General features: G+C 40.3%; 2 protein-coding genes across 3 annotated transcripts in view; both read right to left on the bottom strand.

The window, feature by feature from the left end:
- MYO1C (myosin IC) overlaps window positions 1-9492 on the bottom strand; it is an 86356-nt gene extending 76864 nt beyond the window's left edge. The window contains exon 1 of one of the 2 annotated variants that reach the window (XM_025214588.1): window positions 9412-9492. In XM_025214588.1, the coding sequence (XP_025070373.1) occupies window positions 9412-9468 (57 nt within the window). In that variant the 5' untranslated portion in view covers window positions 9469-9492. Of the gene's footprint in view, window positions 1-2034; window positions 2226-9411 lie in introns of those variants that run through there. The other variant, XM_006032884.3, reaches the window with a different exon arrangement.
- Window positions 9493-12208: 2716 nt separating this feature from the next.
- Window positions 12209-20305, bottom strand: part of INPP5K (inositol polyphosphate-5-phosphatase K) — a 28651-nt gene continuing 20554 nt past the window's right edge. Inside the window, exons 10-13 of the mRNA XM_014524299.2 lie at window positions 19641-19778; window positions 18966-19049; window positions 17737-17841; window positions 12209-17018 (exon numbers count right to left, since the gene is read on the bottom strand). Of these exons, the coding sequence (XP_014379785.1) occupies window positions 16920-17018; window positions 17737-17841; window positions 18966-19049; window positions 19641-19778 (426 nt within the window). The 3' untranslated portion in view covers window positions 12209-16919. The remainder of the gene's footprint in view (window positions 17019-17736; window positions 17842-18965; window positions 19050-19640; window positions 19779-20305) is intronic.

Below are 20305 nucleotides of genomic sequence, written 5' to 3'. Positions count from 1 at the left end.
CCTGCTGAAATAGGAGAACTAAGCTCTGCCAGAACCATTTATCTCTGAAAGGTCCACATATTCTCACTTACAAACCTAAGGTTACTGAAAACATAGCATGTCCACCTACTCGAACTCCTCCAACCACTGCTGGACCAGATGGTTGATTAACCTGTTCTCTAGTTCCCGATATACAAAGTCTCTCCACGGCACATGCGGTTCTCAGACCAGCAATTTGGTTTATGCAGTTTCAGTATTTCATTTTAAATACCTAAAATGACAGCTCCTCTCTCTCTCTCTCTCACCTCCCCTTTGGATTGCTAAGGGAACCACCATTCCGGTTGAATTTGGAGGGAACACTTCTCTCTGGGGGAGACGGGCCACCCCGTGCCCATTTGCACGTGTAATCTGCATGATAGCCAGGTTGTTCAGTTTTCAAGGGGGCATTTTAAATGACTTGGTGAAAAGGTAATCATAGGAAGCCAAAATAACACTAGTGGTTGCTTCACCAGGCGAGGCCCACGCACAAAATACTCCTGCTATCAGTATTGGAAGGATGTATAATAGATGCAACACAAATAATAGAAAATTACAGTAAAACCAAGGGCTACATAAAATAGATTGCTATGTCCAGAACAATGGAAACTTATTCTTACTAATTACTGCAGAAAGCAACAAGAGAGGAAGGATGTTCCACCTGCTAGGACAAACGTGGAAGACTATGAGCAACCAAGGCCCGATTAGCCGTTCCAAAGGTTTGCTGTGGGACTACGGGCAAGAGTATAATATTCCCAACCTCATGGTGTGCTGTCAGGATGAATATATTTTTAAAATTGCAAGAAGCCTAGATAGTATGCTAGTGGGAAGCACCCAAGTACCTCAGATAGGGGCATACATGCACAACTTAAACTAAGTAATTCCATGTTTAAATCAAGTAACTTTATAAATAACTATTGAACTGCCCAGTAGTCTCCTGAGTAGCTCAAGTATGTACAAACAAAGGGTAATGCAGAAATGGAAAGCAGCAAAATACCCGTTTCCTTTAAAGGGAAGTACATTCACCTCAGATAGAGCAGACTAGAATTAGCTGCATTGTATGAATCCAGCAGAACTGCCAATCGCCATTTTGTAGCTAGAGAACACCTTGACAATAAGAACAGAACTCAAAACTAAGGCAAAAGCTGACCACTTGTCCCTTGAGTGTCAGAGATCCAGGCAAGTAATGCAGAAGCCTTAAACCCTTCTCTGAACTGCCCCTTTTATTTTAGATCTTTTTCTATGAAATGTGCACACAGAAAGTTAGAAGACTGAATGCTCTACATAAATAGTCTAAATAAAACACACAGCTGCCACTAGGTAGAGAATTGAGAAGTGAAACATTTTAGTTTTAAAAAAATACAAACTGGGACTCTCTCAGAAGTATTTAGCTCTGCTTTCTACACTGGATAATATAGAAATAGCCGAGTGACAGTGGAGTGCCATTTACAATGAACATAAAAACAAGAGTCTAGGATGTACCACCATTCAGTAATTATGCGTTAACTAGATTCAATGCCCAGTTCACAAGTATGATAGCTTTCTTCCATTCCTACCGTTACCGTTTTTAATGAGTTTTGCATTACATTTCTAACATACGAACCTAGTGGCAACATGGGCAGTGATTCCTGAAGCTGCCTGAAAGCTTTTCTGAAATCTTTTTCCCCACTCCATTATTTTGCAAGGTTCTGCCAAATTCTGATGTTATCTACTGAGCACTGCGCAGCGATAACCCCATTGTAACTACAGCTCACGTTCACTATGGACTGACTACTACACTGCATGAAATATACTTCTCTTGCTATTTCCTTGATTTGCAGCCGGTTGCTTTCCCTTTTAGTACCATTAATTTAATTGCTAATGAATTTAGCATGTCTGTTTAAATCACGACTGCGATTATTAATGAAGCAACTGCCAAAGCTCATCTTAAGATCTCTCTCAAAGGTAAGTTAATTGGTAACCTTGACAGTAACTCTAGAGCAGGAGGTGAAAACAGAACAGTAAGAAACACAGACTTACAGCCTTGCATTCTCCGCTCCGACTGACCACACGGATGATTTCTCCTGTGGGAACATACTCAATTTGCAGTTCCATCTTTCCAGTACTAAATTAGCAGATTTCTCTGTCCTTCGCAGGATGGTATTGACATTAAGGAACTGCAGCAGAATCCCCTGAAACAAGAGACTAAGTGGGCTCTTTGATCCAGAAGCTCTAGTGTGAGCGGAAGAGCCGATTCCTCGTATTTATACTAAATGGAGATGTGAGCCCAAACTACAATCAAGTTCAAGCACTAGTTTCCACTAAACTCTGGATTGTTACAGCATGTCAAGGCAGTTCCAAGAACCATTAATTTATGTCTGTGTTTATTGCTGTTAACCGTGTAGATGGTCCATTTCAGCCCCAGGGGACGTAGAAAAGTCAGGTTGCTATGGATGCAACTTGAGAGTTGTTGGCACAGAAACGTTGTACAGCGAACTCCGTAAGCACTACCCTGAGATTTTGTACAGGAAAGATTTTCTGTGTTGGACTCCAAGATGTTGGCTGTAAAGACATGGTGCAACAGGAAATATAAACGGCTCCCATGATAGCAAGCTTTCCAAATTACTGTGCGACTGCACTGTACTTTAGCTCAGCATAGTTGACCAATTCTAGCAGCAGCAAAAGTTTACTGCCATAAAAAAGCTTCCAAAAAACTATACAATATTTTCCTACTTTGATTACAACAGAAAAAAACTGTTGGCAAGGGCTGATGTAAGAAAAAGCACAATATATTACACTTTGAGGCATCCATCAGTGCACCACCTGGCTGCACTTTAAACATTATCCTCCCAAACAGAAGCAGACACTGCCACACACCCCAGCTTGCACCTGTGGTCTGCACATCCCCTAAAACAGGTCACACTGGACAGACCAAAAAAAGATTACCAACCAGAAGGCTACATGCCAGATATTGCAAGAGCAGGGTTTTTTTTCGTTCAGTCTACTCTGTGCAGCCACGTTTGGGCCTTTAGTCTTATTCTGAGCAGGAACCAACTCCAGATGAGAAGACTTGTAACAGAGGATACCCAGATCATAAACATTTATCTAGCTCTATATATCTCAAACACCACCCAAAATTGAACAGGCTTACAAGGAAAAATAGCAAGATAATCTGTGACACTATTTTATATCTGCAAAGAAATAGCTTGTTTCTGCTCTGCAATTTTTAATCTTTGGAATTACCGATTTGTTCAGATGAAAATAATCAATTTATCCTTAAGTGTTACGCGAAAAGAAAGATGATTTTTATCTTAAGAACCATTTCTCTGGTAAGGTATTATTAAAGGCTTTTTACAAAAATAGGAGTTATTGGCTGCAAATCCAGGCTATTTATTTTTGGAGTAAAAATAATCGTCGTATCATTTCTGTAGCTGGAACAAAGGTATGTTTTCAGCACCAGGGAACGTTACCTAATTGCAGCTACCCATCCTATCTACAACACATACGTACCATTTGATTCAAATCATTCCTTTGAAGCAGATCTTAGAATGATATGGAAAAAATTCTGAAAACGAGACGACAAAAGCTAGAAAGGGAGATGGGAACAAGGATTTATGCCTAGGAGAGGACACTCGTGGAAGAGAAGACACAGAAGAGATCAAAATATGAACAGCGTCTCAGGCAAGGGTCATGAATTGTGAGCTCGTGCTCAAGAAAGCTTATGCAACTCTGATTCCGTTCATCTATAACACTGGGGCCAACCTTTTTGGCAGGTGTGTCACAAATAAGCTGCGCATCCTCCCCAAGTGCCACCTTCCTCTGCCTGATCTTCTCTTCTCCCTTCTGCTCCCTGCCTGGACTGCTGCTCTACCCCCTGCCCAGTCTACTGCTCTGCTTTCTGCTCCCTGCCACTTGCTGTCTGATCTGCTTTCTGTGTGTCATGGTTTTTGTCACGTGTAGATGCACCCACTGGGTAGGACTGATGTTGTTTGAGCAGGTCAGTGTTGCCAGACCCATGCTGGTTCAAGGAATATGCAAGAAAGCAATGTTGGGTAGTATCTTTTATTGGGCAAATCTTCTCACCTTGTCAGAACAGACAGACCGTCTCAATTGCAGCGAGAGGTAGGGCTAGTAACTGGGTATGGAGGAACATTCCCTTGGGACAATTTTGTGCCTGAGCCTGCAGCACTATAAATGTAGCAAAAGCACTTCAACTTGAATCCTGCTTCATCCAGGGGCAAAGGTGGACAATTTAACACATCTGTATCTCTATGGGGTTGTTTGAGTCCAACAACTGCCACCTGCTCCCAAGTACTAGCTCGCCTTCCCCTTTCTTAAACTGCTCCAAAGAAATGTCTGCCCATGCCTAAAATTGTCATCTTTCATTGTAGTGGGTGTGTATCTGTTTCTTCCTGCAAGTTAAGTTCAGATTTTTTATTCTTCCAGAATCTCTTATATATTTCCCCTCCTGACTTAGACATGGGAACATAAACTAGGGCGAGACATTAAGACTTCCTCTCTCACTTCACTGCTTTTTCCTCCATTGACTCTTCTCTCTAGCCTACACGTCAAATACCTTGCTCAGACTTTCTTGATTTTCCCTCCATTTGCTAGTTTGAAGGTCTAATGGCATTGCTACGTTTAACTGTAGTAAGCTCTGCGGTAGAGAGGAGAAAGGACTTTTTTGTAATCAATGCGATATCTCTCTCAAGCTACTAGACAGGCAAAAATCTGAATAGTTTTCCCTGTTGATCTAGTTCCCACAGCAATTCAACTGCCTGTCCTGCCTAGAGTAATCAGTCTCCCTATGTCTTGACAAAGCAGTCACAAAAGTCTGAACTAATCTACAGTAGCCTGAACTACACTTTGAAGTTTGGGCCTCTCACTGAAACAGCAAGATCCAAAGATGGGAATTGGAAGAGACTATACATCTAGGCCACTGGCCTCAAATGCTTCCATTAAATCCTACTTTTCCTGGAATACAAGATGTTTCATTCTCTTTAAAAACAGGTGTAGGAAGAATAATAATGGAGAAGTAAAGGGGGGAAAAAGATATGAAAAACTGGTGCACGCTCTGTTTCTCAAGAGTATCAGCTAGAAGTCTGTTAAGAACATGACAGGCACATAGTGATGAGTCCCAAGAGCTGTCTGTGACCTTCACTGCCTGATATTTTGAAAGAGACTGCCTTATTTCATCACTGTTAGGTAGAAAGTCTGACATACCCATAGAAGAAAAGAATGAGCTGAAATAGTGGTCCTGTCGTGAGGGGTAATCAAAATACAAGGAATTTCTTACACAAGGAAAACATAATTCAAGCTTCCTTGAACCAGCCCTTCCAGTGCAGCATATTAATTAGGGAAGGCTCATCCGAGTGTCACTGCTAAAGGCGCTAAAGAGGAAGTGGCGGTAGTACAGACAATAGCCCTTATCAGAGTGTATTTTTAGAGTCTAAAAAACAAGCAAGACATCTCAGAAACATTTCCTGTTTATACAAAGTGGTGCTATCTATATACAGAGATACGCTGTGTATTGGGGAGTGAGCCGAGAAGCAGAAATATCTGACACAGGAGCTAAATAAAGATGTACTGGTTAAAGTTCCTTGGTAAATACCTTTTGTATCTTAACAGAAAACAGAAAAGTGCCCTGCCACTGCACTAAGCTAGGACTGCTTACTCTCATGGGCAGAAATGGTGAGTAGCAATTTATACTGAAACATTAAAATATTAAATCTTTTTAAAAAATAAGACCTATTAGATGCAACAGGGAGATTAGATTCCCCCCACCCCCGTCCAGCTCCATCCCACACCCTTTCCAATCTGGCTTCAACCTCTTGCGCTCCATGGAAACCACTCTTGCCAAAGTCTCTAATGACCTCTTTCCAACCAAATCGCCAAGCCAGTGCTCATGCTCCTCCTTGCCCAACCTCAGCTACTTTCACCAGAGCCAGCCATGCTCCACTTAGTGACACCTCATCCTCCCCTGGTTCCCAGGCTTGACTTCTGGTTTTCCTCTGAGCTCTCTAGATACTTCTCCAGGGTTTGATCTGGAATATCCTCCTCCCCCCACTCCAGCCACCTTTCTGCATGGACTCCGTGGGACTCTCCTTCCTCCTTCTCTCACACCTCTGGATAATCACTTCAGAGCTCCCATCTCTCTGCTGACAACTCACTCATTTACCACCCTGCTCTGGAGCCATCTCCTTCTCCCGAAACTTGGCTTGTTTCTTTGATATCATATAGAAATCTAAAAGAGTTCAACACGGCTAGAAAAGAGCTCTTTTAATCCCTCCCCTACCTTCTCTCAACTACAGTCGACAATATGGCCATCCAGTTCTCACTCAGGTTCGTAACCTGATCATCAATTTGGACCTCTCTCTAGATACCTTTTATCCAAGCTATGGCTAAATCTTGAAGATTAATTTGGCAAATTATGTCTAAGAAAATACCTTTTCTATCTATTCACACAGCTATAGCTCTGACATCTCACAACCTGATTAGTGTGACCTTTCCTCTAGCCTTGACAAATGCAGTCTTGCCCTGCTTATATTCCACCAGGAATATGAGCAAGTTCATTTTCATATCCCATCATTTTGGCTATTTCACACCTTCTGTGCATTCCTTCTCTGGTTCACCATCCTCTGTTTCAAACATAAGCCAATTATCTACACTGTCAAGGACCTTCCTTACCAACCTCAACCCCTTCATTCACAAAAATCCCAAGGATTACAAATCCCGCAGTTAAATTATGAGAGCTAGCAACACTGAGAAGGAAAGGAAAAAAACTTGTCCTCCAGCAGCACAGCACGGATAAGTCCCTCCCAGATGGGTGTCTTAACAGGATGTTGTTGGAGCTACATGTGAAAGCCCTCTATAAATATCTGCCTTCTGAATAGGTGGGCCAGTGCTCTGCTCTGCACTGTCTGCCAACAGGCATTTAAAATGACTCGAGTCTCACAAATACGAGCGAGCACCAGACACATTATACATGGGGTAAATGAATGAATTAAATCTAAGAGGAAAGGGGGAGGATTTCTCTCTCTCAAAGTTATGTATCTGATATTAAAGACATGGACATCACGGGAGTATAGGCAACATTCTTGGACTGCAAAGGTGCTCAAAAGTACCTGGATATTGTGCCTCTCACTCTAACAAAAAAAAAAAACCATGCTCTTTATGCACAAACTTTATATACATCTAAGCTATGAATGCCACTTCATCCTCCCTCTCCTTTGCTCTTTGTTGACCTATAGCCTGGTACACTGCATCTTGCTCCTGCTCCAAAGTTGCCTTTTACACGTGTATCTGTACAGCACCCTCCTCCAACAGAATTTTTTTTTCCTAGCTGGGCCTTTGCCTTCTATTGAATACAAACAAGTAATGCCAGCATTTAATGAAGAGTACTTTAAAATAAGAACTGGGGCAAAAAGCAGACCAAACTTCCATCTAACCTAGCATGTATCTTCTATCATGGCCAATGCTACATGCTTCACAGAAGGGAAATGAATTTACAGACTACTATAAGAAAGAAAGGATAATTGGTTTAGTAGGATTTCAGAAATGTGTGTTCAAATCCTGTTCCACCACAGATATCCAAGATGCCTAACTTGGAGGTGCCTAGACTTTGTTAGCAGAATCCTGTTCCTTGTTTAAGATGCTTGAGATTCTTATGTGATCCTTGAGGAAAAGAATAATCAATGTCAAGGGTGGGAGCAAAAGTAAAGAGTGAAAGTTTTCACTCTTTCAGTCATTGTATCTAAAAATAAAATAATACACTAAAAATAATAAAATCCACTAAAATCCATCCGAATCCCAGTTCAAAAATATTAGGGTGAGAGACTAAGCAGGTAAATTAGCTTTCATTGTTCTCCTTAAGCACTGCAGCATTTAGCTAACTGGTTTAAACCTAGAGACAGGTGATTAGCCATGCTAGTCTGAAATAAGGTAGAAGGGCAGGGCAGGGCGAGGCATGAGCCTTCCTAAGCTACAGCCTACTTCATTAGATGCTAAGCAAAGCAGCTGACAGAGTAGACTATGGCTTACAAAACCTCATGCCTCTCTGAATTACATGTCACCCTGTCCTGCCTTCTGCTTAATTTAAGCCTAGTTCAAATGTCTCTACACTATACCAAAGTCCCAAAAGGACACCAGCACAGACAGAATGTCTCTCCTCTCTTGGATCTGGCTCCTTACCTTTTCTGTTTCATAGTTCCCCATCTAAAAAATGAGAGTATTATTACTTCCCTACCTTCCAAGAGTGTTCTAGAGAGAAATATTACGAGACGTAAGTGCATTAGAAAAGCACAAAATACAAATGCAGATAAGTACGGTGTAGTTCTACGTCCCTGAAAATAATCTAGATCCATGTCCCTGAAAATAAGATAAAAATTTGGTCTACAGAGAGGTTAAGCAACTCACCCTAAACCAGTAATGATTAAAACCAGGATTAAAAATCAGGACCAGCTATCCTATAACCATTAGTCTGTCCGCTAATTCATGTCATTGCTCGCTAAGGACCGGAATGTCTTTCTGTAAGATATCTGAAAATTAATATTTTTATCAATGCGCTCTTCAGCAATTTGTGATGTGCTATATGGCATATATTTATATTAGGTAATGTTGCACCATCACTAGCATTTCTATAACTATAATCATTGATGCTTCTGGTGAAGTATGTGATGCAGTATATGTTTCTGTTATGCAAAAGACGCCATATAGGCAAATTTTCAAATCTCACTGCAACGCTTCCAGTGAATACCTCTGCACCAGATAATTGTTTTCAGAATGAGATGGTTGCAATTGTAAATAAGTGTAAATACATTGTAAATAACTAAGTTACTTGGTATCTGATTTGCACAAGCAAATATGTTTCAAATATAGAAAGTGCATGTTCCTGTTAGTAGATGCATCTGTTGCACTCTGCCGTGACATTTGGTTTATTTTACATTTTCTTTTTTTTTGTTACTATATTCCTCCTCCCCTAATACAGCCTGTGCTCAAATCCTGCCATATATTCTTCTACAATACACTGAAAATCCAGCTTTCCATCTCCTGATGTCAAAAGGCCTTTACTATGCCCTTATCTCATGCTTGGATTACCAACATCCCAAAGTAAGTCATCCCTCTCTGATCCACTCACACTGCTAAAATTATCTTTCCCACCTTCCAGTCTGTCCCTACTACCTCTTCATGTCATCTTTTTAGAGCAGTGCACTAAATTAACTCCACTGTAGGATAGTACTTGGCCCGGCCAGTACTCGCCTATGGTGGAGTTAATTAGTTTACTGTGGCCTAATAGCACTAAATGGGTAAACAGACGGTGATGCTTTACTGCAGAATTAATTAGTCAGCTCCATAGTAAAGTACACATGTAGACGCATCTAGTAGGTAGCTTGTTTAACAATTCTTTGAACAGCTTACTTTGACTGGAGGAGCATTACATGACCCTGGAACTGAAAATCTTGATGCTTCACCCATGGGTGTCTCAATATGGCACCATCTCTGGAATTAAAGAATGTGAATTTCAAACCTTTGCATTAGATGGGTCTGGATTCAGGATGGTATTTGAGCACATGCATAGCTTTAAGTACAGCTACTCACAATCATGGTTGTTTTGTTCGATCAGATCTCAGTACGGAATTTCAGGAATGTTTGCTTGGACTCTTGGCATTTTCTGGGTTTATCCAACACAGTGTGGGAAAGAATGGATCAATCACAGGAGAAAAGAGAAATAAAACCAAAAATAAAAGGAAAAAAAAAATATTTTGAACACCACTAAGTACACTGAGGCATTGTCTTGTCCACAAGTGTTCTGGCTAAAATCGAAATTGAGAAAAGTCAAAACATTTGTCATTTCTACTTTACCATATCCTTTTTGCTACAGTGCTCTCAGAAGTTTTCCCAGTACAAGCACATTTTCATGGTGCTTAATAAAACAGTTGGGGTTTTTTTGGCTATTTCACAACAGCATTGCAGTGAAAAGCAGACAGAATGGGCAATGATCAGGCCTATTACTTTATTTTTTTAAATCCTAAATATATTTCTTGTACAGAAATGATCTTTGAGCCAACCTAAGTGGGCAGTTCCACTCCTTCAGTCCTTGATCTCACCATATTTTAGGACTGTTACATTGAAAACTCATAATTGGCTAAATATCTCTTTGTACTTCAGTTAGCTAAGTGGTCTTTTCGGAAGTGAAAATGAGTGTTTATGCCTCACTTCCTATCCTACAAAATAATACCCCATCAGGATATTAAAAAAACAACAAACAGAACAATTCAAACTGAAGAGTTTATGTTGCTGAAAATATAATGCGTAAAGTTCTGTTACCTTAGTGACTGGCAGTTTGATAGCCTCATGGGAAATGATGAGATACAGTTTCATTGCTCATAAAGAGTAGCCAAAATTTGAGGAAAAACTTCCACCTGTGTTTCAAACAGTTCTTTGACCAGATCTTTGACTCACATAAACTTATATAGATCTATTGTCTGCATTGGTGTCAAATAAGCTTACTGCAGCTGAGAAGTTGCTTTGAGTACCTTCTTTTGTTCCGTTTCCTCAAAAGAAGGTATGGGGTTTAGGCCAAAACTAAGAATCGATGTGAGAAAATGTCTGCATGACAACTATGCTACAGCAAGTGCTCCATCAACAGCTAAGCCAGCCTTTAAAGCAAAGGCAGTGTTTCTAGCCTGCTCTGCCAATTTTTACTTTTTGATATGTGCATGTATGATTTTTACCATGTTACACGCGTACACATCCATCCATCCATCCAATCTTGGTAGTGCCTAGTTAACTAAGCTAAATATGCTTCTACATTATAAACACACACTATATATTTTTAAGTGGCGGAGGAAAGGGAGACACGCAGAGAGACAGGACACATGGTTCAACAGAAAGTAAACAAAAGGAATCCTTATGGAGCCCTTGCTTTATTCAGGGTGAATCTCATGTCAAGTACCTGCAGTGCCATGCAGTTTATAGCCATGTAGGTCAAAAAGGTCTATTTATACTTCACTGCACAGAATGAGCATTCTTCCCATGTTCGTTTTACTTCTCAGTTTGCGTGCATGTAGGCACAAATGTCTTTAATGTTTTTCTTTTGATTTAGAAAAGGACTTTTTTTTTTTTTTTCTTTAAATGGACCCCAGGTACTAGGCATACATAAAAAAAAATTCTCAAGCTAGCCTTCAGCTGCACCCTCAACATTTCTTAAAAAAGGCCATTTTACTTCTTTCTAGCTTCCTAGCACCCCCCCGCCAGCCAATTCAGTGCTAATTAAAAGTTAGCACTAAAATTAAAACTATAATTATAATGAATTCTTATTCTTAGCACTCGCAGAGCTGAACCGTTTCTGATTTGGAGAGACAGACAAAACTCACCTGCGACAGTGACTAGTCCTAGAAAAGTTTGGCCTGAAAAAGCAAAATCTTCAACTTGTCAATACAGGGCATCGTGTGACGCACCCTATCCTGTACCAGATCAAACTTCTTATACAAAAGCAAGAGAACAGAGGGTCCACAGACAAAGGAAAGCGACAAGCTTGAAATTAATGCTTAGACAAATGGTCACGGGCGCTATTTTAATGATGCACTTGGAGGAAGACTATGCAAACAACTGGGGACCTTAATGTGAGGACAACTGGGACAGTTTTGTTAGTATTTTACATATTAGTAGAGCAACTTGTCAGCAAGCAAATTACGAACATCAAATACCCGCCACATGCCAACACTCCGGTACAGCCTAGACTAATTAGGCTCTAACAATGTCATTAGACTAGACTACACTACGAGCAAAGGCTAGAAAAGAGAAGACTTTGGGGGATTTGGTGGCAGCTTACAAATATATCAGGGGAGAGCATCAGAGGCTAGACAAGCAACTATTCACCAAAGCACCCCAGGGGAAAACCAGGAGCAACAGTCAAACTCCTAGGAGAAGGTTTCAGACTGGAAACAAGGAAAAACGTCTTCAGGGTTCATGTGACCAGACTGGAAGAGACTCCCAGCGGGGTGGTGCAGGCATCAACCCTGGAGACCTTCAAGAGGAGACCGGACACGCACCTTGCTGGGGTTATTTGACCTCCGTAGTCTTTCCTGCCCAGAGCAGGGGGGTTGGACCTGATGATCTCATGATATCCCTTTCCAGCCCTAAACTTCTGTGAATCTGTAATTTAGAAAGATACATAACTTATTAAAAAAGAAAAGAAAACCCCAGAAACTTCAAATCAAATAGACATCCCCTTTCTTATTTGAAATTGTTCAATGTAAGGAAAAGAGCAGATGAGCTCAGTGATGCCACCATGTGGCACTATTAATTTCTCCTGATAACAATAAATGCTAGAATTTAAAAAAAAGACCTAAAAAACTAGAATTCTTGGTTCCAAAATGATATATTTTATTAGACCAACTGGGAGATCACAAGAAAATTGTCCTTTAATTTTAAATTTTAAAAAGGAATTTATATGGGCCTGACTGACTTCTACAAATCTTGTTTGATGTAGGGACAGGAAAGCCAACTTGCTGTAGGTTGATTTTTTTTTCCCCCCCACAGGCTCGTAGCAGACTTTATTAATAGATTAATTTATTGGGCACTTACAATCAAACTGTTTTACTGGTTTATAAACATCCTAAAGATTGTGGAAATGTGTTAAATTCAAGACAAATAAAATAAGAAAGTTCCAATCAATCTTTATTTAGACCAAAACAGCAGATTAAGAACTTAACATATGATGCATTAGCTACATTCACTAAGAATATAATCACGCAATATTAATATCAATACCTGGGAGAGTCAAACACAAAACCATGCCCAATAGCACGATAAGGCACTGATCATTTTGAGCAAAGTCGCCTTCCTGTGGCTGCAGCTAGAGGAGAGAGACAAAAACTAGAAAGAGCTGTGACTGATATCACCAGGATCTACTTCTTCCTTCCAGACTACGGCCCACGTCTGCAACTGAACACGTGGATCTTGGATCAGTCTCCTCAGTCATCTACTGACTTACCAGCGACATCCCTATTTCCTGGAAGCCTGTCATCCTTGCGTCGAGGGACTGTTGCTGCAGCTGATGACTAATCACGTGGATCTTATTTTAATTCTATAGTGGACATTTCAGAAGGGAATGCAACACAGACAGTCCTGTGCAAGACATGTATACTTTAAACTAGCAAATCCCCCATATTCTCAATCAGTTCTAGGTTTCCCTAGCAGGAGGGCAGGGGAGAAGGGACTCCATAGCAGCCTATTTGTTTTTAGCGGTTCCTATAAGTCGGCTACACCTTAATCTGCTACCTTCCCTCCCTCAGAATTCTGTCTTTCCCTGAAGAACTGGGAATTAATTTAGCTTTCTAAAGATCTCGGAGCCTGTGGAAGGCTCTGAGGAGTTTAATTTGCTTTCACCTCCTACCATCCAAGGTAGGGCAGGGTGGCTTCCACTACCTTTGATCTCCTGCCATACTACTTAAGAGAAGAAATTTTATCCCAGGTTTGAGAACAATATCTGAAAGTCCATTCCAATATTAATGTTAACGGTAATTACAAAGAAAAAAAATTAAGCTTCACCCATCAGCCATTTTCCTCATTCTGTGCATTTCTATGTCACTTTTTCTTCTGACAATAATTTATGGAAAGGCATTAAGACAAGCACAGGGCCATCACTGCGTCGTATAAAACAACCACTGATGGAACTTCCAGAACAGTCGATATTCTTTCAGGGATTCAGGAAACATAATTCCACTAATATTCAAGGTTATTTTTTTTCCTGCCATATGCAGGAACAACTGCACTAAAATAATGGAATCGCATTTGGATTAACTGTGGTTGAACTTGGATCATGCCCATCATCCACATTGGAATACAGTTTTGACTTGTTTAAGTATCAGATATCTCCTTGCCACCTGGCACTATCCAGAATTAAGAAGTGCTACAAAAAACAAAGACACTAATAATGTGTATAATAAGCCTTTCCAAAACTCTAAGTAGCCATACTACAGTAGGGTTTTATTTTTTGGTTATAACATTCAGCCTGCAATTCAGCATTACTGTAATGATCCTTGGGAGAACAGGAGCAAAAGAAGCTAGCTATCCATTTCAAGTACTTTAAAAATACAAAACTGCTCTGGAATCTTGCCATGTATTCAAACACATTATTCTGGCCGACTTTACAGCTCTTTCTGATCCAGTGTGGGGCAGGGAAATTAAATATGGAAGTAACTCAAATAAGAGAATTTTATTTCATGATGAATCTGTTTTCTTCAAAAGGAGACGTGCGTGCGTGCCCGCCCTTGGCCCTTATCTACCATGATCTCCTGCCTTACAGTGCATGTATTATTACTGATACGGGGACAAAATGCAATGCAAAGGAAACCTCCTCCTCACCAGTCTCTCTCTCTCCACCCCCAAAAAGCAGCCTTCAGCTGGTTTGCAAAATACTAGAACTCAGAGTACTTCATGACCTCTGTTGCCAAAATTTAGTTCAGACTAAACCAGTACATGAAATGAATAGGCATCTGTTATGACATTCATTTAAACATGTCTAAGAACACTAAACTTCCATCAAGAAGGTGTATGATACCGGTCGTGAAATAATATTTAAAAATCCTTCAGGAATAAAGGCTGCTAACAATATTTAAAATTAATTTGCTAGTATTTCAATAGCTCTTAACAAAGGAATATAAAATGATACAAAGTATCTCACAATGAAGCTTGATACAGTGTCTAAAAAGTATTACTGTCAGAAGTTGTAACTTCTTGGGCTTTTTCAAAGACCTGTGATGCAAAATCCCAGTTTACAAAGAATTTCCACCTCCAGTGACTGAAGAGACATCAGCCTCCAGGAGATGCTAAATTTCTCAAGTATCAAGACTGTGCAAGTTTCCCAGCTCCTTCTCCAAGATCTCTCCAAAGCTGCTCAGAAATGGGACATGCACCTGGTCAACAGAAGGGGAACTCAGAACCACCAGAAATTGCCAACTGCGGTCTGAAATGTAAAGATCCCAGTCTCCTACATCACTGAAAGGTTTCCTGAAATCTCCTACAAAGTGGACTGAGAGGCAGAACATGGGCTAAGTCAAGTAACTTTGTTTCTTATTAGGCATGTTTTGTATACTTGTCAATGGAAATGAAAAGCCCTGAAAATCCTTTCTGGCGTAGAACAAATTTTACGTGAGAATAGCACAAGTGTGACAACAGATTTGATGCATCTTCATTTCATAACAGTATTACACATGACCTTACAGCTGCTGTAGTTCATGTACTAGAAAACATAAGCTTCTAACAGCACTGGCTCTTGGCAAATAAATCATTGCCAGAGTGCGAGATTAGTAGTTGGCACATGATATATCAAACTATTTGGGAGGCCAAAAATAAAAAAGGTAGAATCTTATCCTAAACTGACAAAATAACCAGCAAACAGTCAATATCATCTCAACCCACAATTATATTTTACAACCACTGTAACTACAACACATTAAAAAACAGATTTCATCTTAAAACAAAACTTCATACCAAACTGATCAGGAGGGAAAAAAAAAAGTTTCCTTATCCCACCCTCCAAAATACATACTCTAACCTCCTTCATGTCTTAACATTCAGATCAGGCTTCCACTGCATTCACTGTAGACAACACGCAGCGGCAAACAGCCTCAAAATGACTTGCCACAAAGGGGAGGGATTTCAAGTGGTGTGCCTTCTTTAGACTGGGGGAGGCAATGAGCCTGCTCTCCTAAAGCAGCCCTTCCATCTAAGATCCCATGCAACTGTCTAAATGGCCTCCAAATGTTTCACACAACTCCCCCTCCTTCCTTTTGCGATTGTAAAGACTGCTACTGCTTTGATACAACCAGCAACTGTTTACAGGGAAGAATGATACCAGGACAGTATTTAATGTGGTCTTTGCTTCTTTTAATACAATCTGACAGTCAGAAACAAGGACAGTTAGCAACATGTGACCAATCCGCTCCTTGCCAACAAGTCCTCCATGGACCACAGCTTGCAAACTACTGCCTTAAATTTGTTAAGCAACAGAAAAAAATGTTTTTTCAATTTGAAAAATCATGTGGCCTTGATCTGACTACAAGATGGTGGCATGTACAAAGTGTAGTCTGTCTGTGGGGGAACAGGCAGATTCCTACAGGCAGATTCCTGAATTAGAAGTAAGAGACCTTCAAGAGGCATCAAGAGTCACATAAAAATTTGGTTTGCTGGGTAGGTGCTTATCTTTAATGTTGCAAACTGTGCCATTTTGCAGAAGGATTACAACTGAAGTATGGGACAGGGAGCAACACAGATCTACAGACAAAAACTCTGTGACCCAAAGACTATTTTCCTGGATGACTTGTGTTGTCCCACAGTGGGTAGCTTCCATCAAATATGCCATTAGCTGACATCTTTACTCAAATGCCATCTTTACTCAACTGCCAAATATTTTAAAATAAGTTCAATAACTATATCTTATAAATAAAATTGTTTTAAAATAATTTCACTTAAATTCTGAAACAATAAAAGTCAAAGTCAATGAGTAAGTGGTTACATTACAGTGAATTTCACCATCACGAAAAATAACCTCTACAGAAGAAAAAGCAGCAGATTCTGAAATTGCCATGGAATGCAACTTATTCAGATTTGAATCACTAGAACAGTTTTCTACTATTTTTTTTATAGTGGCCAGCACTCATCAGAAGCTATTATTACAGTTCTGGTCCAGTGCAGGGCTACCAGAGTTACCTCTCATGGTGACACAGAAATATTTGTTTTCATAACAATTATTTTCTACCGAGCCTTTCAAAGTCTACAAACTGGAAAACCCTACCTGAGGGACCCTCTGCACTGCCTGACTCCATCTTCTACAGAAGAAAATTCTATATTCACTAAGAAACAAGGGAGGTAAGCATCTCTGACTCCTGAATCAATAGCACTAAATGCCTCTTCTGACTTCAGAATTCAATGTGTGACTCAGGGTTATAAGGCCTCTCCATTCCACTGATATCTTCCTGTGCCAGATCCTTCTCTGTCGATGTCTTGGTTGGTTGAATCTGAAAGAAAGGGCATTTTTTAAAAGTTTGACAGCCACACTTAGGAACACCATGCAATTATTTGAAAATGTCCTACGCAGAGTTGCTGAGAACAGAGAAAAGTAGCAAATATTGATCACTGAGTATTTCCCTGATGTGATTCTTTGAAACCAGAGGGGAAAATCTGAACTTGCTCACTAAGGGCCCTGACTAAATCATATAAAGAACGCAAGGCTTGCCAAACAGCTTTCTTGCTTTAGTTTCCCACATCTATACAACACATTGTGACCCCACCCATCTGACAGCCAAAGACTTTATAAAATGTTGGGATCCACTGGTAGCAACCCACAGGAAATCTTGAACTCAGATTCAGCTGAAATGCTGAATCCGTAATATTTTCTCCCTGATATAGGGAGCAAGCCACAAATATTAAGAATTCACCAAATCGGGCAGCTCTCCCAATTGCACACTGCAACAACTGAACTGTGACCTACATGTAAGCTATTTGTCTGCGTACTGTTTCACTAAGACATGCTGATGCAAAATCCCTCAGATTCCTTTTGGACATTAGTAGCTTCTTTTCTTCGCAGTTTACTTCTACACACCAGTTTTGCAAGTCCCCTGGATAAATACTGGGTGAGAGCTGATCTGAATAGTTACCAAGGGGAAAGCCACCAAAAAAAACCCCCAACCCCCCCCCCCCCCCTCTTCAGCATTAACAAGTTCCAAATCCCCTTACCTGGAAAGGCTGGCTAATGCCAACTATTGATTGAAAACTGTGGCTATAAAAACAAAGCAGAAACTCTCCTCCTGCATGGGGGATTTCATCAGCACTCATGTAAACCTGGTAACAGAGAGAGTCTTCCTTCAGCAATCACAGACAAAGCAACTAACAAGCTGCCTTTGCTATTCATGGACTTATAAATGCAATATTTAATACTAAGCCACCTCTGACCCATTAATTACTCATTCAGCAGTAAGGGCTTCATCCTTCTTAGAGAAAGCCTAAGAGTAATTGGTCTTTCATTGTATCATAGCTTTTACAGAGTATGCTAAAAAGACAAGTTCAGTTATAATTTGCTGCTCCTTGCCTTTTGTTGCGCATCACAACTCAGCTGTTGCCCGACAGGAATTCCTCTTTGTTAGTAAGAACATACTCATGCAAAAGTTAAATAAAAATTATCCTAGGCTTCCATAAGAGCCAGAGTCTACTGTGGTACTTTTACCACTGCAACTACTTTTGGCAAAAGTTTTACGTATATTCTGCAGTATTAAACTAGAACATCTTATTAGTACACTGCCGCTCATTTTGCCAACAAACCAACAATTTCCCAAAAATTTGCATATCATTTGGAATTTTTTTATTTTTTTTTTTTAATAAAAACTTCTGGAACTAAATCTCACTTTAATTACTTTAAACAAATGCAACTAGAAAGCTTTTAATGAGACAGGAATTAAATCATCTGATCAAGGAATGGATCAAAGTTCTCCATGAGCAGAAAGGTCTAATGAAGATTATAAAAAAATCTGTGTTAAATCAGACATTTATTACCACACTAACGAAACCACACAATATCCAAAGGGAAATGAACAACCCTAGTGGCCAAGTATAAAAGGGGTCAAGCCAGCTACTAAAAAGACAGGACCAGACTTGATCAAGAGACTGTCTCATTCTAACAACAGTCTGGTATGCAATGGTGGGTCACTTCAAATATGAGAGAAACCAGCCAAATAAAGCGTTCTTTCAGGAGCACTCTCAGACTAGGAGAGGAAAAGAAACAGTAAAAGTATGCTGAATCACCCTTTTAAATTATGTAGCAGGCAGAAAGATGGACAACAAAGGCTAACTGCTGCCAGCTAGTTGAGATTGGAAAAAAATGTGCGGTGCAAAATTCTGAAAACGAGTAGGGAGGAGGACTCCCTTAACGCCAATATATTACCCACATCGAGATTTTATATTTGCCTCACTAGATTAGTATCTTCAGTGAAGGAAATTTCATCATCTTTCACCCAGGCGTAAGTCACATAGTCATTCACATGCTTAAAGGTCACCTGCAAAGGAAAAGAGGAGCCATCAGCCCTCCGAAAGAGAAACAAGACAGGTTGGGGAAACAGGGAAAGCTTGAAACCAAGGGACTTGGCAACTTGTCAGTATATTACTAGAAACTAACTAAAAACATACATTCAAAGACATCCACTGAACCTTACTAATAATTTGCCTTCATGAGATTTCTTAACCCCAGTCCCTCTACCTACCTTCTTTCATTTTGTTGTTCCTAATTAAATTACTTATACCAGATCTACTTTTGAGATGTAGGCACATTGGGCAAGAGGCCGTTATACACTATGCTTTGTGCTCATCACATTTTGAGCAACTCACTACTCTTAGCTAATGTTATTTTTAGGAATAATAAAAACTTTTGTTTTTCTGTCCCACTGATAGGTTAATAACTAAACCAAGGAGGTAGATGGTTCCACCTATATTGAAAGAATCACTAAGCAGAAACCACACAGGACACCCATTTTAGAACTCCAGTTGTAAGAATCATACAATGTCAAATGACAGTATTGCCAACCACCCCCAGCCCCGTTATGGTAAAGACATTTGATATTTAGAGAGAGGCAATGTTAGGGTAGTATCACCTTGTAGAGCCCAATCCAGTCCCAGGTACTGCTGGGAAATTTGGGGACCGTAGAATAGCTGATCAGAACGTCTCGCTCAGCATTCCACTCCCCCTCAGCATTCACAGACACCAATGGAACAGACACAAAAGGCTTCATCTAGGCACAGGGAAAAATGGTTTTAAATAATGCAACTTTTCATACCTATCAGTTATAGTACAGTTACTGATACTGTGCTATACTTGCTGTAGGGCACTCAATTTCACAGAGGCAAGTAGAAAATAGGAACATATCAAACATATTCCACAGGAAAAAGTTCTTAAAAATGACAGAAGCCTTGAAATGCCTCTGTCTGTGCAAGCTGCGTTTCCGGAAGAGGAAGCCATTCAGGAGAGAACATTGTCACCATAAGATGAACAGTTTGTGGATGAAATCCACTGTCCATCTGTAGAAGAATCAGTGCAACATTTTGTAACTTAAGGAGAATATGGGAACGTTTACACTGCTCAACTAGGCAGCACCACACTGAGCACCCCCCCCCGGTTACCGCTTCCCAAACCAGAAGCTGTGGAGCTACCTTGGTATGGCATGCCAGTAACCTCTGCTCCTCAGTAGCTCCCTTTCGGAAAGCAGTGCATGCTGAGCAAGTGCAGTATTTTAGTATGGCAGTTCCTGCCACAGTTGCC

This window comes from Alligator sinensis, unplaced genomic scaffold (genome assembly GCF_000455745.1).
Source record: "Alligator sinensis unplaced genomic scaffold, ASM45574v1 scaffold1244_1, whole genome shotgun sequence".
Taxonomy (NCBI): domain Eukaryota; kingdom Metazoa; phylum Chordata; order Crocodylia; family Alligatoridae; genus Alligator; species Alligator sinensis.
Note: the sequence above shows the minus strand (reverse complement) of the source record. Positions and strands in the feature narration are given on the sequence as shown.